Here is a 26,902-nt window from a genome sequence, read left to right as displayed (position 1 = left end):
GTCCAGGGGTCCGTGTTTGCCCAACTATCTATTTTGTATTGCCTAGAGGAGTTATGAGATTACTCACTGTTCGTTATCTTCACCTTGCATATACTAGAGGTGAGATCAGGTGCCAAGAAGGAATAAGCATCTGTCGACAATGGAATTGTGAGATTTATGACAAATCTCAAGAGCTTGTACTTTCACATAAATATGGGGAGAAAGCTGTAGGCTTGTGCATTGATTATTCAAACGTAATTTCTTTGTGTTAGATTATGACAAAATAAGCACTAGACTGAAAACATTGGCATTGACATAGAATAAGGTTGTATTAAGATATATCAAGATATAGGGCTTACGGTGGGTGTGACCGGTCGAGAGGCGATGCTTACTCCTCCTAGACACCGGATCCCACCTCTGGTATATCCAGGGGTTCGTGTTTGCCCAACTCTATTTTGTATTGCTTATAGGAGTTATGAGATTGATCACCGTTCGTTATCTTCACCTTTCATCGTAAAAGTGGCAAGTAATTCTATTCATAATTCAACTCTACATTTGGCTGACCAGTGGCCTGAGTCAAGAATGCTAGTAATGCAGACCAACGGATTTCACTTTATACTAATTTATATGCATGGCTTACTAAACCGTTCACTATGAAAAGGAATGAACCCACCAAGATCCCAATCCTAAACTTTTATCTTAATACCTTAGTATCTTTTGACCAACATATAAAATCTGACTTTCGATGACGAAATGCTTGCCACGTTAACAATCACAAAGTCTCCAATGAACCACATTTATTGCAATTCATACTAAACTGTCGTATAAGAAATATTATTCAATATACATAACTTTACAAATACATAATCAGTAAGACTTTCAAGGTTTAGTCCATAAAATTTACAATGTTTGGATATATACATTCATCACATCGGCGACTCCTGGACCTGGAAAGAAAGCAAATTTATTAAGGTTCTAATGTTAGACTGTGTGCAAAAATACATATTAGGACAAGTTAGTTTAGTCAGAACAAATTCGAAATACAAAGGATATGGGTATTTAAATATAATTAAGTTATGCTATGAATAAATGAAGATAACTGTGATCATTTGCAGAATCCATGATACCAAATTATCGATGAATCATATTTTATTCTGTGCATTTGTTGAATATTGATAATATTCTTTAGCTTAAATATCATTCTTTGATCACCAATTTTCATTCATCTTGTAATAAATCAGAATCGCACATTCAAATGATGAACAATGTACAATTCTTATAGGAGAGCAAATAATACAAGCGTAGCTGTCCACGAACTCCCCAATTCATTCACGACGTTTCTTTTTTCATAAAACCACAAACTTCAATAACAAGGACATTCAATGAAATTCTAACATTTGTAAAATCACTTACTGTGATCCCAGTTAGCAGCCTGTGGTCCGTTGCTATACAAAAACAAGGGGACTGCTCCTTTTTTTGCCCATGGACATATATCGGTTTTGTCTATAACTACGAACCATCCAATATCAGTACATCCTCCATAATGTTTGTTGACAAAAAAGTGCCTTTTCTCAATATTTATATCGCTGTCGTGTCTAAAAAAATATCAATAGTAGTTTTAAAACTAAAAACACATGAAAAGGAGATCAATATCATGTTTCCCAAATGAATACAGAATGGAGAGTAGGACAAACACGGATCACTGGATGCACCAGAGGTGGAATAATGATGAAAGCACATAAACTGATGATATGTGATCGAATTGTTTTGATACAATATCAAGTACCCTTTCATAGAAAAGTAATTTGTGCTGGAGGTCTTGAGATCGGACCAACTACTATTGAGAAGTCTTGATTTGCTAAACCAGTCTTTGTTGTTACTTCCGCTTCCATCAAATTCTAAGAAGGCTAATACCTTCCCCTGTCCACCAAGCTCCACTCTGATCTGAAAATGCACTCACTTAATTAAGTGGGAATGACTTTAAAGCTTAAATAAAGACATGAAATGCTCGAAAAAATAAACTTTACATTATACTCTATCGTCTAATTTGACAATACCACGCAACACAGATTTGCTAAACAAGAATGATTAAATATTTTATTTTCAAAAAGAACTAGGAAATCTCAGATCTGATATCTACGAGTAGGAGTCAATAAGTAACCAGCCTAACTTATTTCCAGTTGACATCCACCTCTTCGTTTTCGTTCTAATTGCCCTCTGGTGTGTGCCATCAACCCAGAACCGAGAAATCCATGTCCTTTCCACTGACCCAGTCCTCAACTGCCGTCACGACATCTTCGTCAGACCGGAAATGACGTTCACGGATATCCTTTTTCAAGTTTGGGAATAGGAAGAAGTCACTAGGAGCTAGTTCAGGCGAATAGGTAGGATGTAGTATTAATTCATACCCGTTTCGCTCTACAGCATCCATTGCAACTTTGCAAGTGTGGACTCTCACGTTGTCCTGTTGCAGCGAAACACCTTTAGAGGGTTCACCGCGGCTTTTTTCAAGGATGGCTGTTCTCAGCTGCTCTAGCAAATTTGCATAGTACACTCCATTTATTGTATTTTTCTTGGGTAAAAGGTCCAACCTGATAACGCCTTTTGCGTACCAAAATACTGTCGCCATCACCTTGCCTGCAGATGGTTGCGTCGTGAACTTTTGCGACCTCGGGAACCCAGGCCACACCCACTGGATACTCTGAGCTTTATTCTCTGGCTCATAATAATGAACCCAAGTCTCATCTACAATCACTAGACGCAAACGAAAATCATATTTTGACCTAAAACGCTTCAAAAGGCGCTACATACTGATGCTATGGTTGCCATTTGCTCATCAGTAAAGGGTTTGGGGACCCAACGGGCTGTTAGCTTTCGTACACCTAACAATTATTGAAAAGCTACCATGTGAAATGCCCAATGCCTCCGCTCCGTCCAGACCTGGTTTCATTTTCTAAAGACGTTCTATCGCGTTTGAATATCCCTACCAAGAATTCAACCTGAGCATAAGATGATGCAGAAGTTCCATAAACATCGGCTAATTCGCTGCGTATTTCCTTGCCTGTTTAACCTTTTAAATACAAGTACCGAATTATAGCACAATACTCAACTTTAGATGAAAAGCATGCCTTTACATCACTAGCCATGTTTGACGTTTAATTTCTTATTAAAGATGACTCGATACACGTGAAATTTTGTACCCAGCTGTTATGCTGAAATAAGACATGAAAATCGTGACCGTCTCGGTCAATCAGAAATGAGATAGGCTGGTTTCTTATTCACTCGCCCACGCATACATCTCTTATTCAAAATGTGATCCTAAATTCTAGAGTAGGTGCAGAGTATCCAAAAAAATATTAGCCTAACCTTTTCAGTATCACTTTATAAATGTTTAATGCACTAGCTATTTCTTTATTTAACGTTTTGTCAATACTGTTTTACTCATATTGATACGTCATCAGTTGTAGGGGAAGTACAAAAAATAAGATATATGCATAGCTTTTACGGCCGTACCAGTAAGCGCTCCTTAACGTAACAAAGTTGCCACGACACGGGACCTCTGTGTATAAGGTCATATCCGAAAAAAACATATGATTCTCACTTCTAAATGCCGAGGGATTGGCAAAGGAGCAATAACTATCCATGTTTACGTCTTACGTTTGACGCTGGCATGGTGTAGGCGGTGATTGCACTCACAAGTTCTCGATTACGAAGTGAACACTTTACCACCGAGCTACCGCCACCGGTCAACGTACAAATTGGAAACATCGTATATGATAACTTTGGTTTAGAAAGTATATTTACAGCACATTACTTAGTAGTTACGGTTATTGTATCAGTAATACTAATGGAGTAAATACCACACCTTTTTGATACTGAGCGATTCCCACTGATCTATAAGAGAACTTCGCAGATGTTTTGCATTATCTCTCCAGTGATCCAAGGTAAAACGTGAAGGAAGGCAGCCATTGTCAGGACTACATTGTGATGGTGACTTTGTATTCCAGGCATCAAGGACAGATTCACCATTACCTTGGACTGCATGGAATACTAATTGCCAATCTGAAAGAAATTGATGAAGATGGTATGGTAAGCACATGTATCAATCTTTTTTGCTTAATTATCTTACGACATCCATTTTGTAAATTGAAAGTTCATTTGATTCACAACAGTGTAACGACAAGGACATTTTATTGCTACGAATGATTTGGCATCCCCCCTTTAGCACCCCCCCCACCTCAAAATTCGTAATTCCGAATCGATTAAGCTGTATGATCACGAAATATATACATTTGACATATATGCTTGTCAGGTAATTTAGGAAAACAGAATGAATGTATTATAGTAGATACGCATGGTGTAATGTTTTTATGAAAACATCTTGTTAATGTTAAATGAACGAACAATACAAATTTCTTCATTTGTTAGGTATAAAACTAGTTAATTAGATTTTCAAAACTCATATTCATTTCTTTTCTTGAATTTATGATGGGAATGTCAAAGACATTGGCTTCCAACGACAGACGGAAAATCCATTGAACCGACTGCAGTAAAATAAAATATTTAGAATTGATATAATTGCAAATTTTTATTACCCAATCAATTTTTAGGAGTTTTTAAGATTGGGAAGTATTAATCAATGCGTTTATACCTAATGCAGATATGCAAAGGAAGTCCCTCTAACAACAGAATACCACGAAGCATTGATTCTTGTGCAGAATATTATTCATATGCAAACTTTAGATGTACATCCATTAACGAATGCAATATGATTCTTCTCTATAGTAAAGGTCCTTTAACAATATTCTCCAGGGGTCTTTTCCATTGTTGTATTTGGAAGTACATGTATATATAAAAACAAAGACAGGAAACCCGATACTTAAAGTTTTGTGAATAAATGTTTGATATTTATATAAATGATATACAATGTGTGGAAGTTATTGTTGCAGTTGTCACATATAGCAATATCCAATCGGGGAAAACCTGATTTTACTGTTCAAATTTCTCTAACAGAATTGAATGACTAGGCCTATCTGGCGTATACAATCACAACTTACTACATGTATCCTCACATCCATATCCAATATCTGTCGTCAAAACTGCTACCAGACCAAGTGAAATCAGCACACCCGAAATATACATGTTTGAAATCTGTCTAAGTAAAAACACATTGATAAATATTGCAATTTATTATATACCAATCAATGTATCGTTCTTTGATACTGTGGATTTCACAGCGTGTGATCCGGTTTTCCGGATCACCACACTGTGGTTTTCTGATTCCGTATCAGTATCCTCTGAAACTGATGCCGTCACAATGACGTCACAATGCATGAACGCAACGTTATTTGTGGAAAATATTGACCGCGTCACAAACGAAACTAGGTACACAAAACATACTTTCATTGTATGTCTGTGTTTTTAATAATTTGGATTACATTTATTATCTTATAAATGTGGATTTAAAATGCATAAGGGGGTATATAATAAATTTATCATTACTATAGTAACTTGATCCGAAGAGTTGGATCACGTCTCGTTGACAGGCGCGGATCATCAGATCAAATTCGACACTTTGCGTCTCGTGTGATCTGATGATCCGCGCCTGTCAACTCGACGTGATTCGACTCTTCGGATCAAGTTACTGTAGTGATGATATATATATATATATCACCAAAGGGTTTGAATACATAACACACTAGTGTCATTTGGTTTTGAAAGATACTTGAACTTTAGAAACCAAGAATATTTCTACCATAAAAATAATTACAATCACGAGCGAAAAAAAACCCAGTTTAACATTTAAAAATTTCAAATGATATTGGGGGAAATTAGATGACCAGAAATAATGTATTGCACCATCATAACATATAATATTCCATATCAGTCCAGATCCCAACATGAGATGAAGATAGTCTATATCTTTTACAAATATATATTAAAAACTGGATAGTTGGTAGTTCAAAACTAACACTTACCTTATATGGTCTACAAAAATGTATTGTTTTGCAGAAACAAAGCTCGCTCTATTTATAGACACACCATTGTATGTTGACCCCGCCTTCCTTTAATATCCTTCCTATTCCCAACAATCATTGGATAACGTCATTGCTTACAAATTACAAAGATTATACTTATCTTATAGAACATTTGCAGTAGTCAACATATTTTGCTATTGGTGAAGCAAAAGCTGAATATTACGAACTGTGCTCAATCTCATAACTCCTCAATATGATAAATAGGTTAACTATATTTGATAATTTATTAATATTAGGTAATATCCTCGTTATGAAACTCACATTGATAATAGGATTCAATTAAAACGAATTTATGCAGTGTCGTTTTCTGATTTTCTGAATAGCAACAGCGAATTAAAGGGCTTATTTCGTTCTATACTATTCATAGAACTTGAAAAGTATAATATTTTTCTTTGCTATTTGTCTTTAGTTTTTGCACACACACACACACACACACACACACACACACACACACATATATATATATATATATATATTTGATAATTCGTAGTGATGGTAACCCATTCAATTGACATATATATTGTGTTAATAACCTTTCATATATTCTATTTTTAAATACGATTATTTACGGTGACCTTGTGTAGCATGGTAATCCCTATTAACGTAAAGGAAATCGTACGGGATAAAACAAGATTTGACTTAAAAACGAAACATCTACAATGTCTAGAAGATATATTATCATAAAAGTATTGATGTGTTTGAAAAACAAAACGCAATTCAGAAATGTAAGTGAAGTTCATGAGATAACATTGATGCAAGGGGAATATAACGAACAGTGATCAATCTCATAGCTCCTATAAGCAATACAAAATAGATAGTTGGGCAAACACGGACCCCTGGACACACCAGAGCGATATATAGAAATATCAATATTCCCAGAGGTATAAGCAAACAGAGACATAAAATTTAATTTATTTTAGAATACAGTACTTTTGCATACATTTGCTTGTTTTAAAACGAAAATTCCATCCAAATCAAATATTTTTTCTTGTGAACTTTATCATCTTTCCTTTTTGGTTTGATATCAGTTTCAAAGTTTGATTGTGTAGTTTTATTTTAACACTCAAATGGGAATTATATTTCGAAAATATGTACAACAGTAATTGCCCACTGTTGTGCTTAATCAGGTTTTATCCACACTCCTTTCGAGGATATTCTGTCTGTAACAAACCCGAATCTATTCGGCACAATCAGCGGCCACGATAAAAATGTAGAATGTAATCAAAAAACCCACTCCCTCTAAAGTGCCGATTCCACTTAAGCTTGATTATTTTAGATATTTACTAAAAGGCTAACATTTCATAAATAGTGTATAATTTAATTCTCATCACATTTATTGTCGTAATGCTAGTAAATTATCCATTTCATTTATTAAATGTAATTTACGGAAACATGACCGCAATCAACAATAAAAGTCGGCCTTCAAAAAGGTAGGTTCATGGAATTGTTTTTTTTTTATGATGTGCGAAAATTCAAGCATCTGTCTATTATAAATATCAGGTTGAATGAATGATCAGATTACTTAAAATAGAATTTAACTTACTTTGGAATTTGATAATTATGTCCAGTCAAAAAGTTATTCCTTTATTTAGCTTGCTATACAAAAATTTAGTAAATAACAAATATGCAGTCGATGTCCGCCTTTTGAGTTACGGAGGCAAATCGTAACACTTGCATAAGAAAGGGAAAATACTCTTTCATTCAGTTTTTTTTTTTATCAAAAGAAGTTCAACCAGTTTAAATAAAAAACGACATTTAAAGCAAACCGACTCTGTAGTTTCTTTTAATGTATTTTTCATAAGATAGGGGTCACAATGGGTGTGATAGGTCGACAGGGGATGCTAACTTCTCCTAGGCACCTAATCCCACCTGAGATATCCGGGGATCCGTGTTGCCCAATTCCTTATAGGAGTTATGAGATTGAACACTCTTAGTTATTTTTCCTTTTCATCATAAAGGACTCTCAAACAAATTTCTTACCTGCAGCTGCTCCATCTGCAGAAGACAGATAATTTGCAAACATAACTGACAGCATTAGAAAACAGTAAAGATTGCTCTCACTTCTATATAATTATATTATTAAAGATTGTCTAGAACACTTCTTATTCGTTGGTGACATTATCGAAAGCCTAATTCGTAAAGTTGTGGAGGCAAACAGAGCTACTATTAAGTTTGCACACAGGTAAACCATTGAATAGTTCCAAATTTCTCAAAGGATGAATATTGAATTAGTGTGTATTCATTATCCTAATATATTAAATAACAAAACACGCAAATATAAATTTGTGAAATCGCGCCGAAGGAATTATAATTCTTTAGCCGTCTTTCGTGCTGTTAAAACCAAAATGGACGCCGAGACGAAACATTTGATACATGTCGAAATACAGAATACTATAACAGACTGTCAAAACACACTGATGACAGAAATTAAGAGCATGATTTCCAGTGAAATGAGTAGCATGCAAATATAAAATCAGTCCATAGCGGACAAGCAGTTATCGAAAATAGAGGAGTCATTAATGAATACCTATAAATTAAAAAACGTGGGAGTGAGGAGCGATTTAAACATAATACTAAAGTTCTCTCCAAACTCACGGAGACCTACGGCCACTTAGCAGTGAAAATGGGAAAGCTATCAGAGCAAAATGTTTTACATTGTCGTGAAGAGTTATCGCAAGGTATGGCGATTATGAAACAAAGGTACACAATGATAAAATTAGTCGATTCATCTGAAGCTGGCTCGCTTGTAGTACACAAGTAGAAATGTACAAGTAGAATCCCATGGCAGATAACTCAGACGGCGAGAAGCGTAAATTTAAAGCTTAGACCCGAGCGGAAAGTGAACTAAAGGAGGACAAAAAGAAGAGGAGGACACGTCGTTATACGCCTAGTTTGAAACAAAGACCTAGATCCAGTTCTGAAAAACTTTCGTCGGGGGCATCGAAACCAGGGCCCTGTTTTGGCTGTGGGGACAAGGGCCATTGGAAAAAGGAATGTCCAGAGGAACAGAAAGATAAGTGAAGATTTTAATCTTTTGCATCTGCAATCTAGTGAAAGTAAAATTCAATGAAGTATATAAATGTTTTGAAATACAATTAGTCAACCGTGAAAGTTATGAATGAGTGTGAGAGCGTAGTAGATTACATTTACTCAGGCATGTTACAGGTGATTAAATCTTACACTTAAATCTCCAGTTTGATATTTACGCGAGTCTGTCCATCATTGGCAAAGGATAGGAGTCAGTAAGAATGTTATCGCAGTAATTAAAAAGGGTTATATTTTACTTTTCAAACTTGAACCCCAGAAGGTCATACTGAAAAATAATTAGTCTGCGGAACAGAATCTGGACTTTCTTTGAAATTGCTAAGTTGATATCCAAGGGTTGTGTGACCAAGTGTTCAAATCTTCCAAGTTCTAGACTGAAATCATATAAATGTTTTCCCTCATTCAATTTAAATTCAAGTACGAAAATACTGAGGTAGCCAGGGTATTGTTTGAGAAGGATAATTTCATAAACATTTTTATCTGAAGTCAGCGTATCACCATAACAGAGTCGATAAAAGAATTCAGATATATCTGGGATTTTATTGACAAAGAAAATACAATGTATACAAATTACACAGGTTTGCCATTTGGTTAAGCTACAACTGGTTTCGTTTTTACTAAGGAAACGAGAGAAATCACTAAGTTGTAGAGATCAGCAGGTGAAAAGACCATTATAGTATCTGGACGACGTCATTGACGGGGCAGATTCAAAACAACAGACCTTCATTTTAGGCTTCATGATTCAAAACGATTTGAAATGATTCGGTTTCATAATCCATTCCATGTTAAAAAATAAATTGGTTAGGATTGGTTTGGAACTTGTTACGGTCACTTACGCAAAACACAAGAAAGATTAAACAAGTTACTTGGCTCTCTCGAGTTAGTGTTGCCTGAGTTGAGCACTGGAAACAGAGCTGTATCAACAGCACGAAAGGCAGCTAGAGAATGACCAATTCTCTTCCCCTACACTGACCACTGACGTTCCTAACATCTGATTAGCTAACGCCGATAGAACCGTTTATCACAATTTATAAAACGTTCGGATCATCAATACAATAAAATACAAATACTATGAAACGTGGGAAAATGTTAAAATGCAATACCTATCTCCAACCCCTCACTTATTTAAAAACTGTTTTCATTGGAGTTATCGAATTTTTTATGTATAAGGCAAAGATAACAAACGGTGATCAAGTTCACAAATCCTATAAGCAATACAAAATAGAGAGTTAGGCAAACACAGACCCCTGGATATACCAGAGGTGGGATCAGGTGCCCGGGAGGAGTCAACCGTTCACACCCGCTGTGAGCCCTATATCTCGATCAGGTAAACGGATTTTTCAGTGGTCAAAATCAGTGTGCCAAGAACGGCCTAATAATTGGAATGAAACACGTCAGACAGCATATGTCCCAATGATAGGTCGTATTGGCAAACCAGATCGCTATACCAACCACAAAACTTTAAACGAGACTGTTGAAACCCCTGTAATATCAACTTGTTCGTCAGTAGCCTATTTCGATTTTAAAACTGATCATACGGAAAACAAGCCATGCACATTGAACCAGCCGATATATACAAACACCAGACGCAGGCGACAATAGAACACCGCCACACAAACACCGGAAGTCGACGATGGAAAAGCCGAAATTACCCCGCCTGCCACAAAATGGAGGTGTCAGCCCGCCGTCAATATTAATCTCCAACAAAACAGCCGAGCAGGAAGAAAATGTGCGCGACTCTGCGCTGTCCCCCACCCCATTGAATTGACATATGACTGAAAACTATTACTTTCCAAAGATAAAACGTCGTCGATATATCAATATGTCGAATTGATGGTCACAGCAATAGACTCCTTCTCTTCACGCAGAAGCCTCCGAACAAACTCAACAAAGGAACACAACCCGTGCCCACAGGAATTCCAACAGATTGTTATAAAACGCAATTACTAAAGACCACGAAGACACTGTAAATGAAGAACTCCAGCATATCTTTATCCCAACTTCAGAGTACTTGAGCTTGGAATCAGAGTGGTATCCGACTTTGCAATTTCTTGAATAACTGATAACTAGATATGAACATCTTTGTTTTCCATTTCTGTCCACGATTACAAAAAGTATAGTTTTTAACTTATCGTTAGGAAGGGTCGCATCTTTAGTGTTGAAAAGTCAAACGTCCTGATGTTGTTGATTTAAGAAAAGTTCTGTGATTTTAAATTTAAATCTAAATTTAGATTTAGTTTTGAAACCTTTTAGAATCGACATTTAATTTACACCACTTCTGGCATACGTATTTGCATAGTTCGTTTGAGGTTTCTCCTTCACAGCTTTTGATATGTACGCGAGGAGCAAAGATATGGGCTTGGTAAAACATTTACTGGATCAAAGAATGTAATTCTTGTAAGTATTTTTGTGAATATTGGGAATCCAGTATAGGTACGGTAACTCATTCATCTGACCCATTGACGGGGATAATAAATGTGTCTAAACCTTGCAGCATGGTTTTGAAGAATTTCACGTTTTGAAAGGACAGTTAAGGTATAAGTAGGATTACCTAAAGTGGAATTAATGCAAAGTTCATATGAAATACACTTATGATAATGAGCCTTACAAACAAAGACAATATTGTTACAATCTTTGTCAGTTGAAAAAAAACCCATATTTTTCATGTAACCTATTTAATTCTTTTATCACCTCTAGTTTACTAAACAAAGAAGGATAGATGGTACGTACTTTTGTTATGAAGTTTTTATGTCTAATGTGGAATTGTAATATTCCTCTTGTGCTTTTAATCCATTCTGACAATATATCAATTTCTTTTTTCATATTTAGCCCATCGTCAGGCATCATCTTTGAGATATTTCATGATATATACTTCTACTATTGCATCCAAACATTTTGATTATAAACAAACTTTGCAGTGCCTAGATATAGACCATCTTATCCTTAATCCACTTACGTGTTCTTATTCTTCATCTTCATTCAACTATAGTCCAGCTGGACATGTTATTACTGGTGATGTTAATATAGCTGAAAATGAGGACCCCGATTCACATTCTAAAGGTTCTAAATACAGAGAACCTTGGCCTTTCAATTGGAGACAGAACTTCATCACTATCAAGAATTCTTTCAAATATTATGCCAGACGATGGGCTATATGTGAAAAAGAAGAACTTTTTAAATGCATGGAGTTGTTTTGCTTTACCTCCTAAAACTTTGCTAAAAAAATGCCTATTCTGCGCTTGTACATTTGCAATACGCGTCAGCATATCTACATGAGTTTCATTTGTGACATGGTAGGTTCTACGACGACTGAATAGGTTGAGTGGTTGACAAACACACATGTGATGGCTGTAACTTTTTTTCTGGAACAAAGACATGTGATATCACAAACATAAATACACACAAAAGTCACATGGCACACAAATGTTTCAGCAGTTCATAGCAAGTCTCATTGAATAAAGATTTGGATAGTATGCAAACGAACATTGGTGGAAGTTTGAAGTCGGTAGTACATCAGGTAGTTTCATTTTCCAGTTGTTCATGCGTAGGCAATACTACTGAAAAAAAAATTTAAAACAATTTTGGATAGAGTATGTTATCGCAAATTAGTTTCGCTCTGATTCAGCGGAGCAGACCAATTGTGTATAATTAGGGCTTCAGATCCCTGGTCGTTGGCATTGTTATCGGGGGATTTAGAAAGGCAATTTGACCCTTTGTTCCTGAAAACGGATGAGGAATGATAATAGGCGATATTGGCGTTATAACGGGTTTTTTAGCGTGTATGGAAATCCGGTCTACACATTTCGACGGCGGTATGTGGGGTGGCGATATACCGAGGTAACACTGTATAGTGCAAATGCAATTAAATGCAGTAAAATACTGTATCTTTTCCGTTGAGTATTGACAAAACTGTTATTTCACTGGTATTGATTTGTGCATTAACACAGAATAAATCCATACATATAGAGGAAAAAACAAACATACTTGAAACAAAGGATTGTGGTTCTCCAACACGAGTCGCTTCAAATGCGTATTATGGTTCTAACGAAATTTAAATAACAATTTAATCAACAAAGTTTGATCCAATATGAATAATTGCACAAATACACAGACATCTATAAAAACTATTAACAAGAAAATCGAACTACTTTTTTCTTATTTCTTCCATCATGATTTTTTTTCATTGTTTTAACATGTATACAACTTCCAATTAATGAATAATGAACAAACACATTTTGCATCGAAATTATATTTCTCATAAAATGTAGTACACTTTGATACAGGAGGGATTAAAGTGGCTACTCCTCCAGGCACTTCATCCGGTGCTGAATTAGAAACTGTTCTAACAATCTACATTGAGGTAAAATGAGATAACAGTAAAATATAACATTCATATAACCATTTTTGTACCAAATATATGTTATTACTTAAAATCTTTATATCAATTCTATAGTAATTATAATAAGATGTGTCCCAAAAGTATTATTATTATTATTATTAAAATTTATAAAAGCGCACAAAATTTTACTTTATAGGCAAAACACCAAGGGGGAATTTATTCCAGTTTAACAATCGAGGCGGAGAATCGATGTTGGGCTGACATAACGTCACGGTAAGTATGCTACAAAACAAATTAAGCAAGTCACCTATATTTCTTCATTGTCATCAACGTATACAATAACAACCTGTCTGTGTCTAGCAAATCATGTATAGCCAAATTCCACATTCGTTTGATTTTCCACTGTTTGATTTTAATTAGAGTCATGATGGCCGTGGTTCAAAAAGGACGAATTAGCAAATTGTTCGGACAAATTGGCCATAATGCAACACTGCCGTAGTTAAACTTCTTAAAGTAGTGGTAGGGGAGCACAAAACTTAAATTGAGGCACACGCTGAGATGGGATTCTTTTAAAAAAATTTATATAATTTTTTTTTCATGAAGATGGCGACGGTAAATACGGTGAACTACATAATCACACCCCAAACCCCTGAGATAACAAATGGTGGGAATCCCTACACGCTGGTCAGTCTTAACGTTTGAGGTACATGTAGGCCCCAATCCCTCCCCCGGGCTTGTCACGTGAATACGGTTAATACATGTGAATGCATGAGGGCTGGAGCCTAATCAAATGGCTTTTTTCACATTAAGTTTTACCCCAATCCCATTATATATACTTTCTTATGCATGTATACTTTCTTATGCATGTATTATCACATACAATCAGTGGCGTAAATGGTAATTGAATAGGATACAATCCAAAAAATGGGAAAGGGATAGGTGCATGCTTAGGCTAAAGTTAAAAAGTGTGGACAATTTAACTTGGAAATCAATAATTTAAAGCAAAATGAGTTGTATCTGTAAGGATTCTATTTTACTGTAAAATTGTGTTATCATGATTTTTATCCAGTAAGTGTAAAAATATATGAGATGAAAATTTTCTGTACAACGGAGTATAAAAAATTCAATAAGGAGATCAATGTTTAGTACAGGCCGACGATAATGCAATTATGCGCCAAATTAGAGCCTATTAAAGTTTAGTCAACGCAGATCTAGATATCCAAAGTTTATATACCTTTCTTTATAGCAAATAACATTTTTAGAACAGAAATTTCTGTTATTAAAATTAACAGGAGAATGTTGTCAAACAACATTTATCATAAAGACGAGAATCTCGTTTAGGATCCCAAAAGTGTTAGGAGGGACACAAACATAATTTTGTCCCACCCTGCTTTTGAAATTGAGAATGAGACACGAGCAGGCGCGTAGAATCGTTTATGAAAGGGGGGAGATCATGGTCAGCCAAAAAGGAGTGGGGGTTGCTGGACCAAAAAGAATTTTAGCATGTAAAAAGAAGGAAAAGGGGAATTCGTCCGAACAAATAGCTGATTCGTCCGAACGAATTTCTATTTCGTCCGAAAAAATTGGTAATTCGTCCGAATGAATTACTAATTTGTCTGAACAAAATGCTAATTCGTCCAAACAAATGGCTAATTCGTCAAAACGAAATTCTATTTCGTCCGAACAAATCGTTATTCGTCTGAACAAATTACTGATTTGTCCAAAAATTTGCCAATTTATACGAATAATATATTTCTTTTATTTGGCCTTTTTCTGCCGCAGTATATAGTGGCTTACAGAATTCATGAAAAAACCATTAGGAATAAATGTTGTTTAAATATATATTGTGAGTGAAGAAAAGATTTTATGCATCAAATGTAAAACGTCATTGAAGTCGTTCTTTGAACACTGATTTTGACTACAGATTACTCATATTACCCGATCGAGATAGAGGACTCACGACGGGTGTGATCAGTCAATAGGGGATGCTTACTCACAATGGTAACTGATTCCACCTCTGGTATATCTAGGGGTCTTAGTTTCCCCAATGCCTTAAATTTCTATTTTGATTTGATTTTGTTATTTTATTTCATTGACTAATGTTCGTTATATTCACTAATATATTTATATTCAATTCGACTTTTAGATATATTGATGACGTTTTGTCTATTAACAATGATAGCTTTCATTCATATGTCGATTTCATATATCCCTGTGAGCTCGAAATAAAGGACACCACAGAGTCGTCCACTTCCTCTTCACACTTAGATATTTTATTGAAAGTAGACATTAACGGCAAACTCAACTGTATGACAAACGGGATGATTTCAGCTTTTCCATCGTCAACTTCCCATATTTATGTAGCAATATTCCATTATCACCTGCATATGGTGTTTATATATCTCTGATTCGATATGCAAGAGCTTGTTCTGGGTATAGTGAGTTTTTAAATCGAGGTAAGCTACTGACAAACAAGTTGATGGTACAGGGATTTCAACAGTCTCGATTGAAGTCAGCATTTCGCAAATACTTCTCATTACCAGCTCATTAGAGTTATCGCTCTTTGATGACTCTTGTGCGTCATTGGTAAGAAAATGCTCAAGTCTCGCGAGCAAGTGCGAGATTACTGGGACATAAACGAAACGGTCATAACACTCCTCCACCCCCCCCCCTTTTAAGAGTTAAAATACATGGTGTATTTTTAAATAAAATAACCATTGGTCAAACTGCATTTTTCAAATATTCTAACACAATCGTATTAAAAATGTTACATGTTTTTAAACACCACCACACCTATTTTAAAAATTCTAAACAATGATGTTCTCTGTCCTAAATCCATCAATATTTTGTAATTTTCAAAATAGCTTAAATGCAGTTTGGAAACGCATTAGTTGTGTTAATTAGTGTTATAAACGTCTTAAAAAATGCAGTTTGGCATATATATAACTTTTTCTAAAATATGGAAATTGAGGGGGGGGGGGGGTGCGTGTTCGTGTACAATTACCAAGTCCATGCCATATGAACCTGTCCTAATTGTATGATAAAATAGAATGTCTTCATAGTCTGACAGAATAACTTTAAAAACATATTAATCACATTAATTACAAGAAAAGTTCTTGTGTTGGATGTGCATATAGGTTTTTCCCTTCACAGTTCTTGCGATTGATGCTTTATATCGGTCAGCTTTGGCAGATTTAGTACCTGCACTCCCTCACATAGTTTAATAAGTTCGTCTGTTTTCTTGTAAGAATAATCAATTCCTAAATGACTTTAGAATTTTAATCAGTGTTGTGGTTTGCAGTCGGTTATATATAATATGTATCTGATACCATAATTTATATTATGTATGCCTAAGTAATGATTACGTATGCTGTCCCGGTAGCACGACTTTACGCGCCTTTAATTTGAAGAGTTCCACTAATGGAAGTGATAAGTATTCTATGGTCCTTATAACGATCTAGTTCGTCAATACAACCTCGCATTGGGTCACATACTGTCTGACGTGTTTCATACCATTTGTTAAGCCGTTCTTGGCAAACTGATTTGACTGCGGATAACTCCGTTTACCTGATCAGGATATGGGGCTCACGGCGGGTGTGACCGGTCAACAGGGGATTGTTACTCCTCCTAGGCACCTGATCCCACCTCTGGTGTGTCCAGGGGTCCGTGTTTGCCCAACTATCTATTTTGTATTGCTTGTAGGAGTTATAAGATTGGTCTCTGTTCGTTATCTTCACCTTGCATCATGAAATACCCTATACCATACCTGTTTCTATTGTATTATATTTAAGATAATTCATGACATATTCTAGTTTATTAAATGAATAAAGAATGTTATTGTAACAAGATATTTCCTTTTATTGTCATTTCTGATAGATATTCACATTTTCAGATGAAATCTGCAACAAGAGCATTAACTCGCTGTTATATTACCAGGGTACATGCAATACATGTACGTAACGTTATTGGGCCGACTGGACACTGGGTATGTGGAGGGCCAGATAAAGCACAATATGAGACATTGAAATCAATGATAATAATCCTAATTTCAGTTATGCAATATATTGTTTGATACTATCATTCATGACATCCAACGTTATCTATTTAATTGTGTAATCAAGTGCAAAGCACGGAACTTCCAAAGTGTTACAAAATCGATTTGTATTTAATCTATATTTTATTTCCGTTGTTCATCTTCCGAAATTCTGAATAATTGAATATTTTATTAAAATAAGTTGAAATTTGCTGATACACCAGATTAGTTGGAACAAACCCAATGATAATGGATGCAGAAATCATGACTCTGCGCATGATAATAAAGATAAAAGCTTGTGTTGACGGTGTTTAGATATACTTAGATAACACTGTATTAGTTAAAAAAAAATTCAGTCAATATCTAAATACATAAAGTATAAACTTCACGTCTGTTAATATGGACACTGCAAAGGTTAGTTTACATATTAAATTCTTTTCATATACGGTATTGCATTAAAGTTATTATCAAAAGTATCGTTGTTGTAAGAGAACTCTTTATATGACCAAATAGAGGTGCATGCAAGGCAATGTAATCTGTAAATGTGTGTTAAGCTTGGACGTTGTGTCAAACTTTGTCAAAACAGTTCATGCATTTTAAATGTCCAATAATTATTTCCTTTTCAAGAAAGGGGATTCTGAAGAAAAACACTCATTTACAGAATATCTATTCACTAATATTGAATCAATACCATCGTTTCATTCTGTGTGCCAACCAGGATCTACCATACATTTTCTGATATACTTTCACTGAAATTGCTGGCGTTTTTATGGAATCGGTGTTTTGGTCTTTTTGCGATTCATCTGAATTTGAGAATATGGTATAGTTACATTAGACTGATAATAACCCTTATCATAATGGAGATGATATTTTTACTAACTTTCAGGTTTCCTCTTGAAAGCTTAGAAAACTGAACAAGTGACGATAACGAATGATGATCAACTTCATAAATATACTATTGACCGAACACAGTATTAAAAGAATGATCTTACGATTAAAAGAAACAAACAACTTTCGACTTAATGACCATTCGTATTTGCATATTAGAACATTTTAAGAACCATAGAGTTGACAAACTTCGTACTCAAATGAGACTTTTGAATCTCCTGTATCATCAACTTATTTGTCATTAGCTTCGCTCGATTTGAAACTTGATCATACTCAGAACAAGCTGTTACGTATCGAATGAGTTGAGAGATATTAACACCAAATCCAGGTGATGATGGAATATTGCTGCATAAAGACGGGGAAGCATGTATGTCATAAAGTTGAGTTTTTAGTTTGTCGTTAATATTAATTTGAAATAAAATATATAAGCATGAAGTACATGTGGAAGACTGTGCAGTGCCTTTTATATCGAGTTCACGGGGATATATCAAATCGACATATGAATGAAAGTAGTATTGTTGATAGATTAAACGTTGTCGATATATCTGAACGTCAAGTTGAAGGCCACAGGAAGATAATTTTTCTTCTGATGAAGAAGATTGTGATTGAAGTATGTCACATAAGAATATAAGAACAAGACAGCTAACAAAGGAGCACAATTCGTGCTCATGGGTATTCGAACCGATTTTTTGAAAATCTTATCTTCAAATACTACGAAGATATTGTTTATGACGAACATCATATTTTTTAATTCAACTACAGGGTATTTATGGGTGGGATCAGAATGATGTCTTACAAAGTAATTTTTTGGATGACTGAACACTAGATACGAATATTTCCTTTTTGCATTTTTTGTTGTTGTTGCTTCAACTGTCAAAAGGTCTACTTTTCAATTATCGGGAATAATAGTCGTGTAAAGTGTTGAAAAGTCATATGTTTTGATGTTGTTAATTTGAGAAGTTTTGCGAATTTAAATTTACCAATACTTTTTGAGACATTGTTTTAAAATACACGTTTGATTTACAACTCTTCTGGTATATGTTGTGGCACAGAACAGTTGAATTTTTTCCTTCATAGCTGTCAATATTTTGGTGAGGAGCAAAGATACAGGCTTGGTAGAACATTTACTTAATGCATCAAGTGTACTTATCTTTGTAAGAGTTTTTGTGAAGTTTGGGAATCCTTTTTAGGTATGGTAAATCATATTCATCCATATCATTAAAGGATAAATTAAATGTTTCTAAACTGAAGCATGATCTTGCTGAAATTCATATTTTGAAAGGGACGTTGGAGCATAAGTACGATTACCGAAGTGGAATTAATGCCAATTTTGTTTAAAATAAAGTTGTAATAATGAGCATTACGAACAAACACAAGGATGTTATTGTACAAGCTTTGTCAGCTGGAACAAAAGCCTATTCATTAGGTAACCTATATAATTCTTTTATTACTTCTGGTTTATTAAACACAGAATTATATATAGTAGATACTTCTGTTTTGATGTGTCTAATACTAGATTTAGATTTTCCTGTTATACTTAAAATCTGTTCTGAGAAGGTATCAAGCTCTTCTTTTTCATATTTAGCCCATCGTCTAGCAAACTCTTTGGCAGAATCCATGACAGAGATGAAGTTCTATCGCCAATTGAAAAACTGGGGATGAGAAAGGAAAATCATCCATCAACCGCGGTAGTTTAATAAACTTTTGATTGACAACATCCATAATCATAAGAGTTCAGTCTATATTCGTGTGTGGAAAAATCCCAGTAGAGACTAGATTTGGCATCTTCAAATAAGGCATCGAAAACTCTCAATGGAATAGAGTAAAGTTTGGTAGATATATGATATGAACATAATTGTTTGTTAACGTAAGGTAAAGGTGAGTCAAGTGTTTCATCTCAATTTTTAGACCGTTCTGTTTACTAATTTTGACTATGGATTACTCCGTTTACCTGATCAAGTATAAAGCTCACAGCCTGTGTAACCCGCCAATAATGGATGCTTACTCCTCTTAAACACTTGATCCCACCTCTGGCGTAGGAAGGGATTCATGTTTGCCCTAATGGTAATTTTGTGTTTTTATGAAAATTATGATTCTGTTCGCATTCTTCATTTTTTTTCAAAAACACGAAATTGTACGCACTATAGCTACTGCTTTTATTTATAATGATGAATTCCGTATATTCTTCCTTGTAACAAAGGGAACATTTACTCATCCATACCTTCACCCAGTTAGTAGAAGAGCATGTGTCACGTGTGGTTTTCCTATATAGCTAGTAAGGTAACTTATTCTACCCATATTCATTAAAACTGATTTTATGTTTGAATTATCACCGACACATTTTTAAATGAAAAACACCTGATCAAAATCTGCCAAAAGATTGTTTTACATACACAGCAATACGAAAATTCATGAATTCATTTTAGAATGATAATTTGCTATATGTATGTAATTTTCGAAGTAAATAGTTCTATAACAACTGGTTCTCTTAAACTATCAAATTAGCCCATGGGTCTGAATTACTAGTGTGTAAAACTTATACGGTACCAATTTTATGCACCAGATGCGCATTTCGACAAATAATGTCTCTTCAGTGATGCTCAACCGAAATGTTTGAAATCCGAAATAAAAATGAAGTTTTAGAACTATTATAGGGAAAAACAGTGTGCCCAAAAAGTGGAGTCAAATTCGTCTAAAGACAAGGGGTATGTGTGAGGGAGATACTCCTTAATTTGGAAATGAATTTCTAAATTTTATAACAGCAATTAAATATACATCCGTAATTTCAAAGTAGTAACGAAGTATTTAGCTACTAGGCTGTAGAGACCCTCGAGGACTAACAGTCCACCAGCAGAGGCATCGACCCAGGGGTCATAATGTAAAACTTATACGGTACCAATTTTGATGCACGGGATGCGCATTTCGACAAATACTGTCTCTTCAGTGATCCTCCCACATGATGGATTAAATATCGGCAAAATTACACTCGAAGTAAAACGGTGAATACCATCATGTACTCTGTGCAGTGTTGATGAGTTTGATCATTTTTCTCTTATTTTCACATCTTCATGATTGAAAGTGAATATTGTTCACAGATAGAATGTCACTGACATATCTATATTATTAGTTTAAGGCCATAAAAAGACATATTTTCTCCTCATGAAAAAGGCGATTGAAAAAAATCAACCTAAAAGAACACAAAGCAGGTCAACTAATAAAGGAAGAAAACCTGTGTCCATGAGAATTCTAGCAGACGGATTGATGGTTTCAGGCATTTTCTGTGCAAGCCTAACTCTTGCGCTTAGACCTTTAACTATCCTATCTCGGTCCGCATTTAAAAAACACTATCGTATAATACTCTCTTATGATTAGCTATAAAACATAAGTTAATTCCACCCGAGGACTGCAAAAAAGCGGTAAAACCCAGGACTTTGCTTAGGGTTTACCTGTTTTTGCAACCTCGCGGGTGGAATTACCTTAATATTTCATGACTACTCATAAAAGAGAATTTTCTCTCATATTTCTTATTAAGTTTTGGTTTTCCCATATTGAAATTTTCAAATTGATTGAATTATCGTTATACATAAAAAATGACCCCAGAATCGGATTCTACGACCTTAATTTCGGCAACTATGTTGCTAACAGAATATCAACCGATTAATGATTGGGTGAATATTATTAGAATGATTCTTCTTTGAGTAAAATCACCTAGAGTTGTTAACATGCCTGCATACACACAGAACAGTTCTTGTTTTACTGATCTATTCATTATATATTTCAATAAACAGTGATAAACTTTATCACCAATACTTTAAGTATAGTATATATAAAACCTACACGTAATGAAAATGAGACTTTAGTCCTATAAATCAACATAGGGATGACGCGTGACGTCATTTGTCCTACATCTAGAGGAAGTCTTTCGGTGCAGCTCGAAGTCATTTGATCTTCTATTAAGTCCCATGCAGTCAAAATCGCACGTTTCATTTCAAAGGAGCATTGTTATTGATATTAAATACAGTGTGTAAACAGAGATTCAAAGCGGTTTTTGTTAATAAACATAGACATGGATTTTACTTTTGTTTCCAAATTGCCAAACCTACAAGGACTCAAGTCTCATATACATTGAGGAAACATATGGAAGTTGCAAGATATAGATAGCATAGCTTGCGATATGCCATAAAATTGGATATATTAGTATTAAGTTCATTGGGTGTATTGAATGAATCACATTATTTTGTTTTCTTAGAAGAAATTCCGTCAGTAATTTAAGATTACTAGCTGCTTTCACCATTGTGTTCTTATTTTCATTAGCTCTATAACATCATCTACGTTTAAAGGCCGAAATCTTGAAGATGCTGAACATCACGTTGTTATGACTGTTGCTTTTAAAATGTTCAAGCAGACGAATTAACTGTTCATCTCCATAACTACGTCACGTGATATGAAAGATAAACATATGTTTTATACTTTTTTTTCAGAGGATACCCCACCTCTGGTATATCCAGGGGTCTGTGTTTTCTCAACTCTCTATTTTGTATTGCTTACAAGAGTTATGAGATTGATCAATGTTCGTTATCTTCACCTTTCATCTGTATCTTACATGCATAAATGTTAGAAGTTTTGAATGCCAAAACTGAAGTCATACCACCCTGGTGGTATGAACAAATTGTGTGACTTTACCAGAATGAATAATGGCTAGCGATGTAATGAAAGGCGAAAATAACGAACAGTTATCAATCTCATAAATCCTATAAGCAATACAAAATATATAGTTGGACAAACACGTACCCATGGGCACACCAGGGGTGGGATCAGGTGCCTAGGGGGAATAAGGATCCCCTGTCGACAGATCACACCCCCACCGTGAGCCCTATATCCTGATCAGGTAAACGGTAATGTTTCACTGATATTCTTCATATGATCTTATCATTATTCTAAGTTATCTAGCTTTTATTCTTGTGTCAAGTTAGATATAGCTTTTTGCAGAACAGGTGGTTGAGATTGACAGAGAAAGGATATTGAGCGAAATAGAATAAAAATTTGTAAGCCAAATTGATGATTCATCTAAGTCATCAGATTCTGAGTACCTTTTAATGATCCTTTTTTTTAAAGGTTTTTACACCGACCTTTTCGGATAAGACCGAAAAAAAAAAAAAAAACGAAGACCCTGAGTCACAAGAGGTGTGACACAATATATATTCCTCCCTGCTCAAAGACCACAAGCAATTTTGCAGTCATTTACCTTTAATGGTGACGTTTCCATATGAATGAAAATTTTTCGAGTGGGACGTTAAACAATATAGAACCAATGTCACAATTTGTACATAGTCACTTATCTTATTTTGTCCCTAATTGTGCGCCATAACCTGTATGAGAGTGCAACTATATTTATAAAAAAAAACCTGTCAACGTTTTCATTCAAACTTGAATCTCTTACGTCAACTTACTGAACTTTGAACATGGAAAAAGAAATTCAGAAGTTAGCAGAAATTAGTGAGAAGTTAGGGTTATCAGGAGATTCATTTCTTGCATACTTGAATGAGAAAGAGAGAGCAGAGAGAAACTCTGAGGAAGAGAGATTAGAAAGGGAAGAGAGAGCTGCGGAAAGAGAGGCTAGAAAAAATGAAAAAGAGCTCACATTGCAAATGATGGAGAAAGAACAGGCGCCTAAGAAAGCAGAGAAAGAGAAGAGTTTAGTCTGGAAATATCTATGACAGAGTCTGAGAGTCAGTTGGCCATACTAGATAGACATATACAGTTAGAAAGGGTTAAGTCAGAGGCCTATGCAGTAGAACTTGGTACTAGACAGGAATCTAATACTTATCAGCTAGGCGTACTCAAGCGCAAAGTCGTGCGAAGTTACCAAAGCTACCCCATTTTGATGATAAGAAAGATGGCATAAATGCTTACCTTCAGAGGTTTGAAAGATTTGCTAACAATGCTAATTAGTTTAGAGATACTTGATCAATTAACTTGAGTGCTTTGTTAACTGTTACTTCTCTTGATGTTTATTCTAAGTTATCTCCTGCAGATGCATCAGACTATGATAAGCTTAAATTGTCTCTGTTGCAGAGGTTTAGGTTGTCTGAAGAGGGATTTCATGATACGTTTAGAGGTAGTAAACCCGAGAAAAGTGAGAATCCTCCTCAATATACTGCTCGTCTTGAAAATTATTTGCATAGATGGATGGAACTTCTGCTCAAACATTTGAAGGTTTGAAAGGTCTTATTTTACGTGAGCAATTTATTTCGAGCTGTAGTAAGTCATTAGCTACATTTTTGCGTGAACATCACCCCAAGAATGTTAAAAAAATGACGCGACTGCCAGAACATTTCATAGAAGCTCATGGTAGTGGGTCATTAACATACGAGAAAATTAGTCAAAAATCTAAAATCAGAGTTGAGAATCCGAATTTATCCGGTAATCAAAAAGGTGAATGCTCTGGTACAAGTAAGAGTGAAAGAAAATGTTATGAATGTGGACAGACTCAATAAATCGAGTAGGGGAGTTAAAGGCGCAGCTTTGGTCGAATGTAAGAAAAAGAATAATTTAATAAAGGGAGTAAAAACCCGAATAGAGATAGTGAAAGGGACAAGACATATAATAGGCAAGGTTCAAACCACGGTAATCATGTAGGTTCTTTGTGTATCCTTTCGGATAAACTGGGTGACGAGATAATCAGGTCATTTTTGCGTTGTGGTCACATTTTATTTGTCATTGGGGGTGCATGTCGTGTATGTCATAATATGCCGATCTCTAGTGGATAAGTTGGTTCAAACGCTGTCCAAGTGTTGCGAGATAGTGGATGCAGCGGGGTAGTTGTCAAACGTAGTTTAATTTCATCAGATCAGTTCACTGGTAAGTCTATGAAATGTGTTCTTATTGACGGCACTGTTAGAACGGTTCCAAAAGCATGCATTTCTGTGAACACACCTTATCTATCAGGTAAATTCACGGCACTATGCATGAACAATCCTGTTTACGATTTCATCATTGGAAATTTAGATGGTGCACGAGATGCTGAAAATCCTGATCCAAATTGGAAATCAAATCAGGTATATGATGTTGATGACAGATTCAGTTCAGCACGATTTGTCGAGAAGGTGTGCCCTTCAAACGAGAGCGCTTAAGCCATGTCTGTGGACCTGTGTTGTCACATAAATGACCTATGTGGTCATAGAACTGTCCTGTGTGATGGTACCGTTCTGTGTGTTAGTGGTGCCGTTTATTCGGTCTGAAAACCTGTGTGGTTATATAACTGTCCTGTGTGGTGGTGCTATTCTGGGTGTTGATGGTGATGTTTTTTCTGTGTGAAATCATGTGTGGAATGACAGTAAGTGTGTTTCTGCGATTATTTACTCAGTGTAAATATTCTGTATATATGCGCAATTACATGTATTCTTTTCGTTAATCTAATGTTGTTATAGAGTTAAGATGTATTTGTATATGTAGAAATCCCGACTATAACACGACCATGAACAATTATTATAGGTGATCTCTGATGTATACGCATTGAGGCGATTCACGTAATCCATGTACTGGTTCTGTCTGCTTATACTGCATGTGAGTGTTCCTGTACTACTAGCATTGCCAAACTCTACTTCACCTACATGTACCAGCTTATTATACCTGGATGAGTTATAATGCGAAATCTCTGAAATGCGTGTTACAACAATGGATACCAAGAGGTGACATAAACAACATGTGCAAGTATCCTTACCATGTGTGAGCATCGCATTGTGAACCAATGAACCATTGAACGTTCTATTTACCTGTATACTGGTCGAAGTTTTCATGAAATAGACTGTCTATCTTAAAGCAAAGTACATTGGCTTATTGTCATATGTTGTGTAATTTGAGTTTGTAAGTTTTGAGTGCTAGTGAGAGTGTAGAGTGTGAATGGTTTTGTTTGTATCCTTTCTGTGTGAATAAAGTTATTTCTCGTTTGTGTTTCTTTTTCACATGTCAATGTTCAGTTTGAGGAGTTTTTCCTATCTCGAGTCCAAATTGTGACAACCAATCAATCCGACCTCTTTTTAACTAGTTGAATCAATTCATACTTAATTTGGTTTGTTGTCAATTATCTATCATGTATGTCATTTTAGTGTCATAGTTGTAATTTATCTACGATATGTTTATGCGCTCTAGTTAGTACATTGTAATTGAATCAGTATTCGATTGATACACAAAACCAATGGAATAGAAACTAGTTTGCCGGGTATGCAAGAGTCAAATGTAAATGTTTTATATCGTACAGATGTTATGTAATTCTATTGGTAGTTCAACCTTAGGTTTCTGTCTATATGTCTTCTTAACCGGTTGTCAAGAGGTAGAGCGTTCGCCCCGCATATAAATGTCATGGATCCTCTGGGATGACCTTAAAAAAAAGATGAGGTAACATAAAGAACCCTCACTCTTCAAAGGCCGTAAGCGAAAAGCATACCGGTAGGCTTAACATTGAAGTCCTTTACCGGTCTTGGTTACATCTCCGTATGAACTATATATTCTCGAGAGGAATGTCAAACAATATACAATCAATCATCTTAGCAACCGTGCGATGAACAAATTTGCGCAAAA

The 26,902-nt window shown here is 35.3% G+C and overlaps 1 protein-coding gene and 1 long non-coding RNA gene across 2 annotated transcripts; one reads left to right on the top strand and one right to left on the bottom strand.

Moving 5' to 3' along the window:
• Positions 1-761: 761 nt before the first annotated feature.
• On the bottom strand, positions 762-5,975 carry LOC125677751 (uncharacterized). The gene is made up of 6 exons (XM_048915930.2): positions 5,958-5,975; positions 5,037-5,134; positions 3,845-4,041; positions 1,766-1,923; positions 1,393-1,574; positions 762-926 (listed from the first exon to the last, which is right to left on the bottom strand). Exons 2-6 carry the CDS (start codon positions 5,119-5,121, stop codon positions 880-882), a joined length of 669 nt encoding a protein of 222 aa, XP_048771887.1. The 5' UTR covers positions 5,122-5,134; positions 5,958-5,975; the 3' UTR covers positions 762-879.
• A 2,613-nt stretch (positions 5,976-8,588) lies between these two features.
• Positions 8,589-26,271, top strand: LOC130052773 (uncharacterized). The gene is made up of 5 exons (XR_008801166.1): positions 8,589-11,784; positions 13,346-13,422; positions 13,598-13,674; positions 19,908-23,210; positions 25,817-26,271. It is a non-coding gene; the product is annotated as an uncharacterized LOC130052773 (long non-coding RNA).
• Positions 26,272-26,902: the final 631 nt, after the last annotated feature.

This window comes from Ostrea edulis, chromosome 3 (genome assembly GCF_947568905.1).
Source record: "Ostrea edulis chromosome 3, xbOstEdul1.1, whole genome shotgun sequence".
In the NCBI taxonomy this organism is placed as follows: domain Eukaryota; kingdom Metazoa; phylum Mollusca; class Bivalvia; order Ostreida; family Ostreidae; genus Ostrea; species Ostrea edulis.
This window is presented reverse-complemented; position numbering and strand designations above follow the sequence as displayed.

Coding starts and splice junctions, on each gene's coding strand:
- LOC125677751 (XM_048915930.2), bottom strand. CDS start 5,121: ATGTATATTTCGGGTGTGCTGATTTCACTTGGTCTGGTAGCAGTTTTG. Junction 4,042..5,036: donor TGGATGTGAGGATACATGTA/GTAAGTTGTGAT, acceptor AATTTCTTTCAG/ATTGGCAATTAGTATTCCAT. Junction 1,924..3,844: donor AATCGCTCAGTATCAAAAAG/GTGTGGTATTTA, acceptor GTGCATTTTCAG/ATCAGAGTGGAGCTTGGTGG.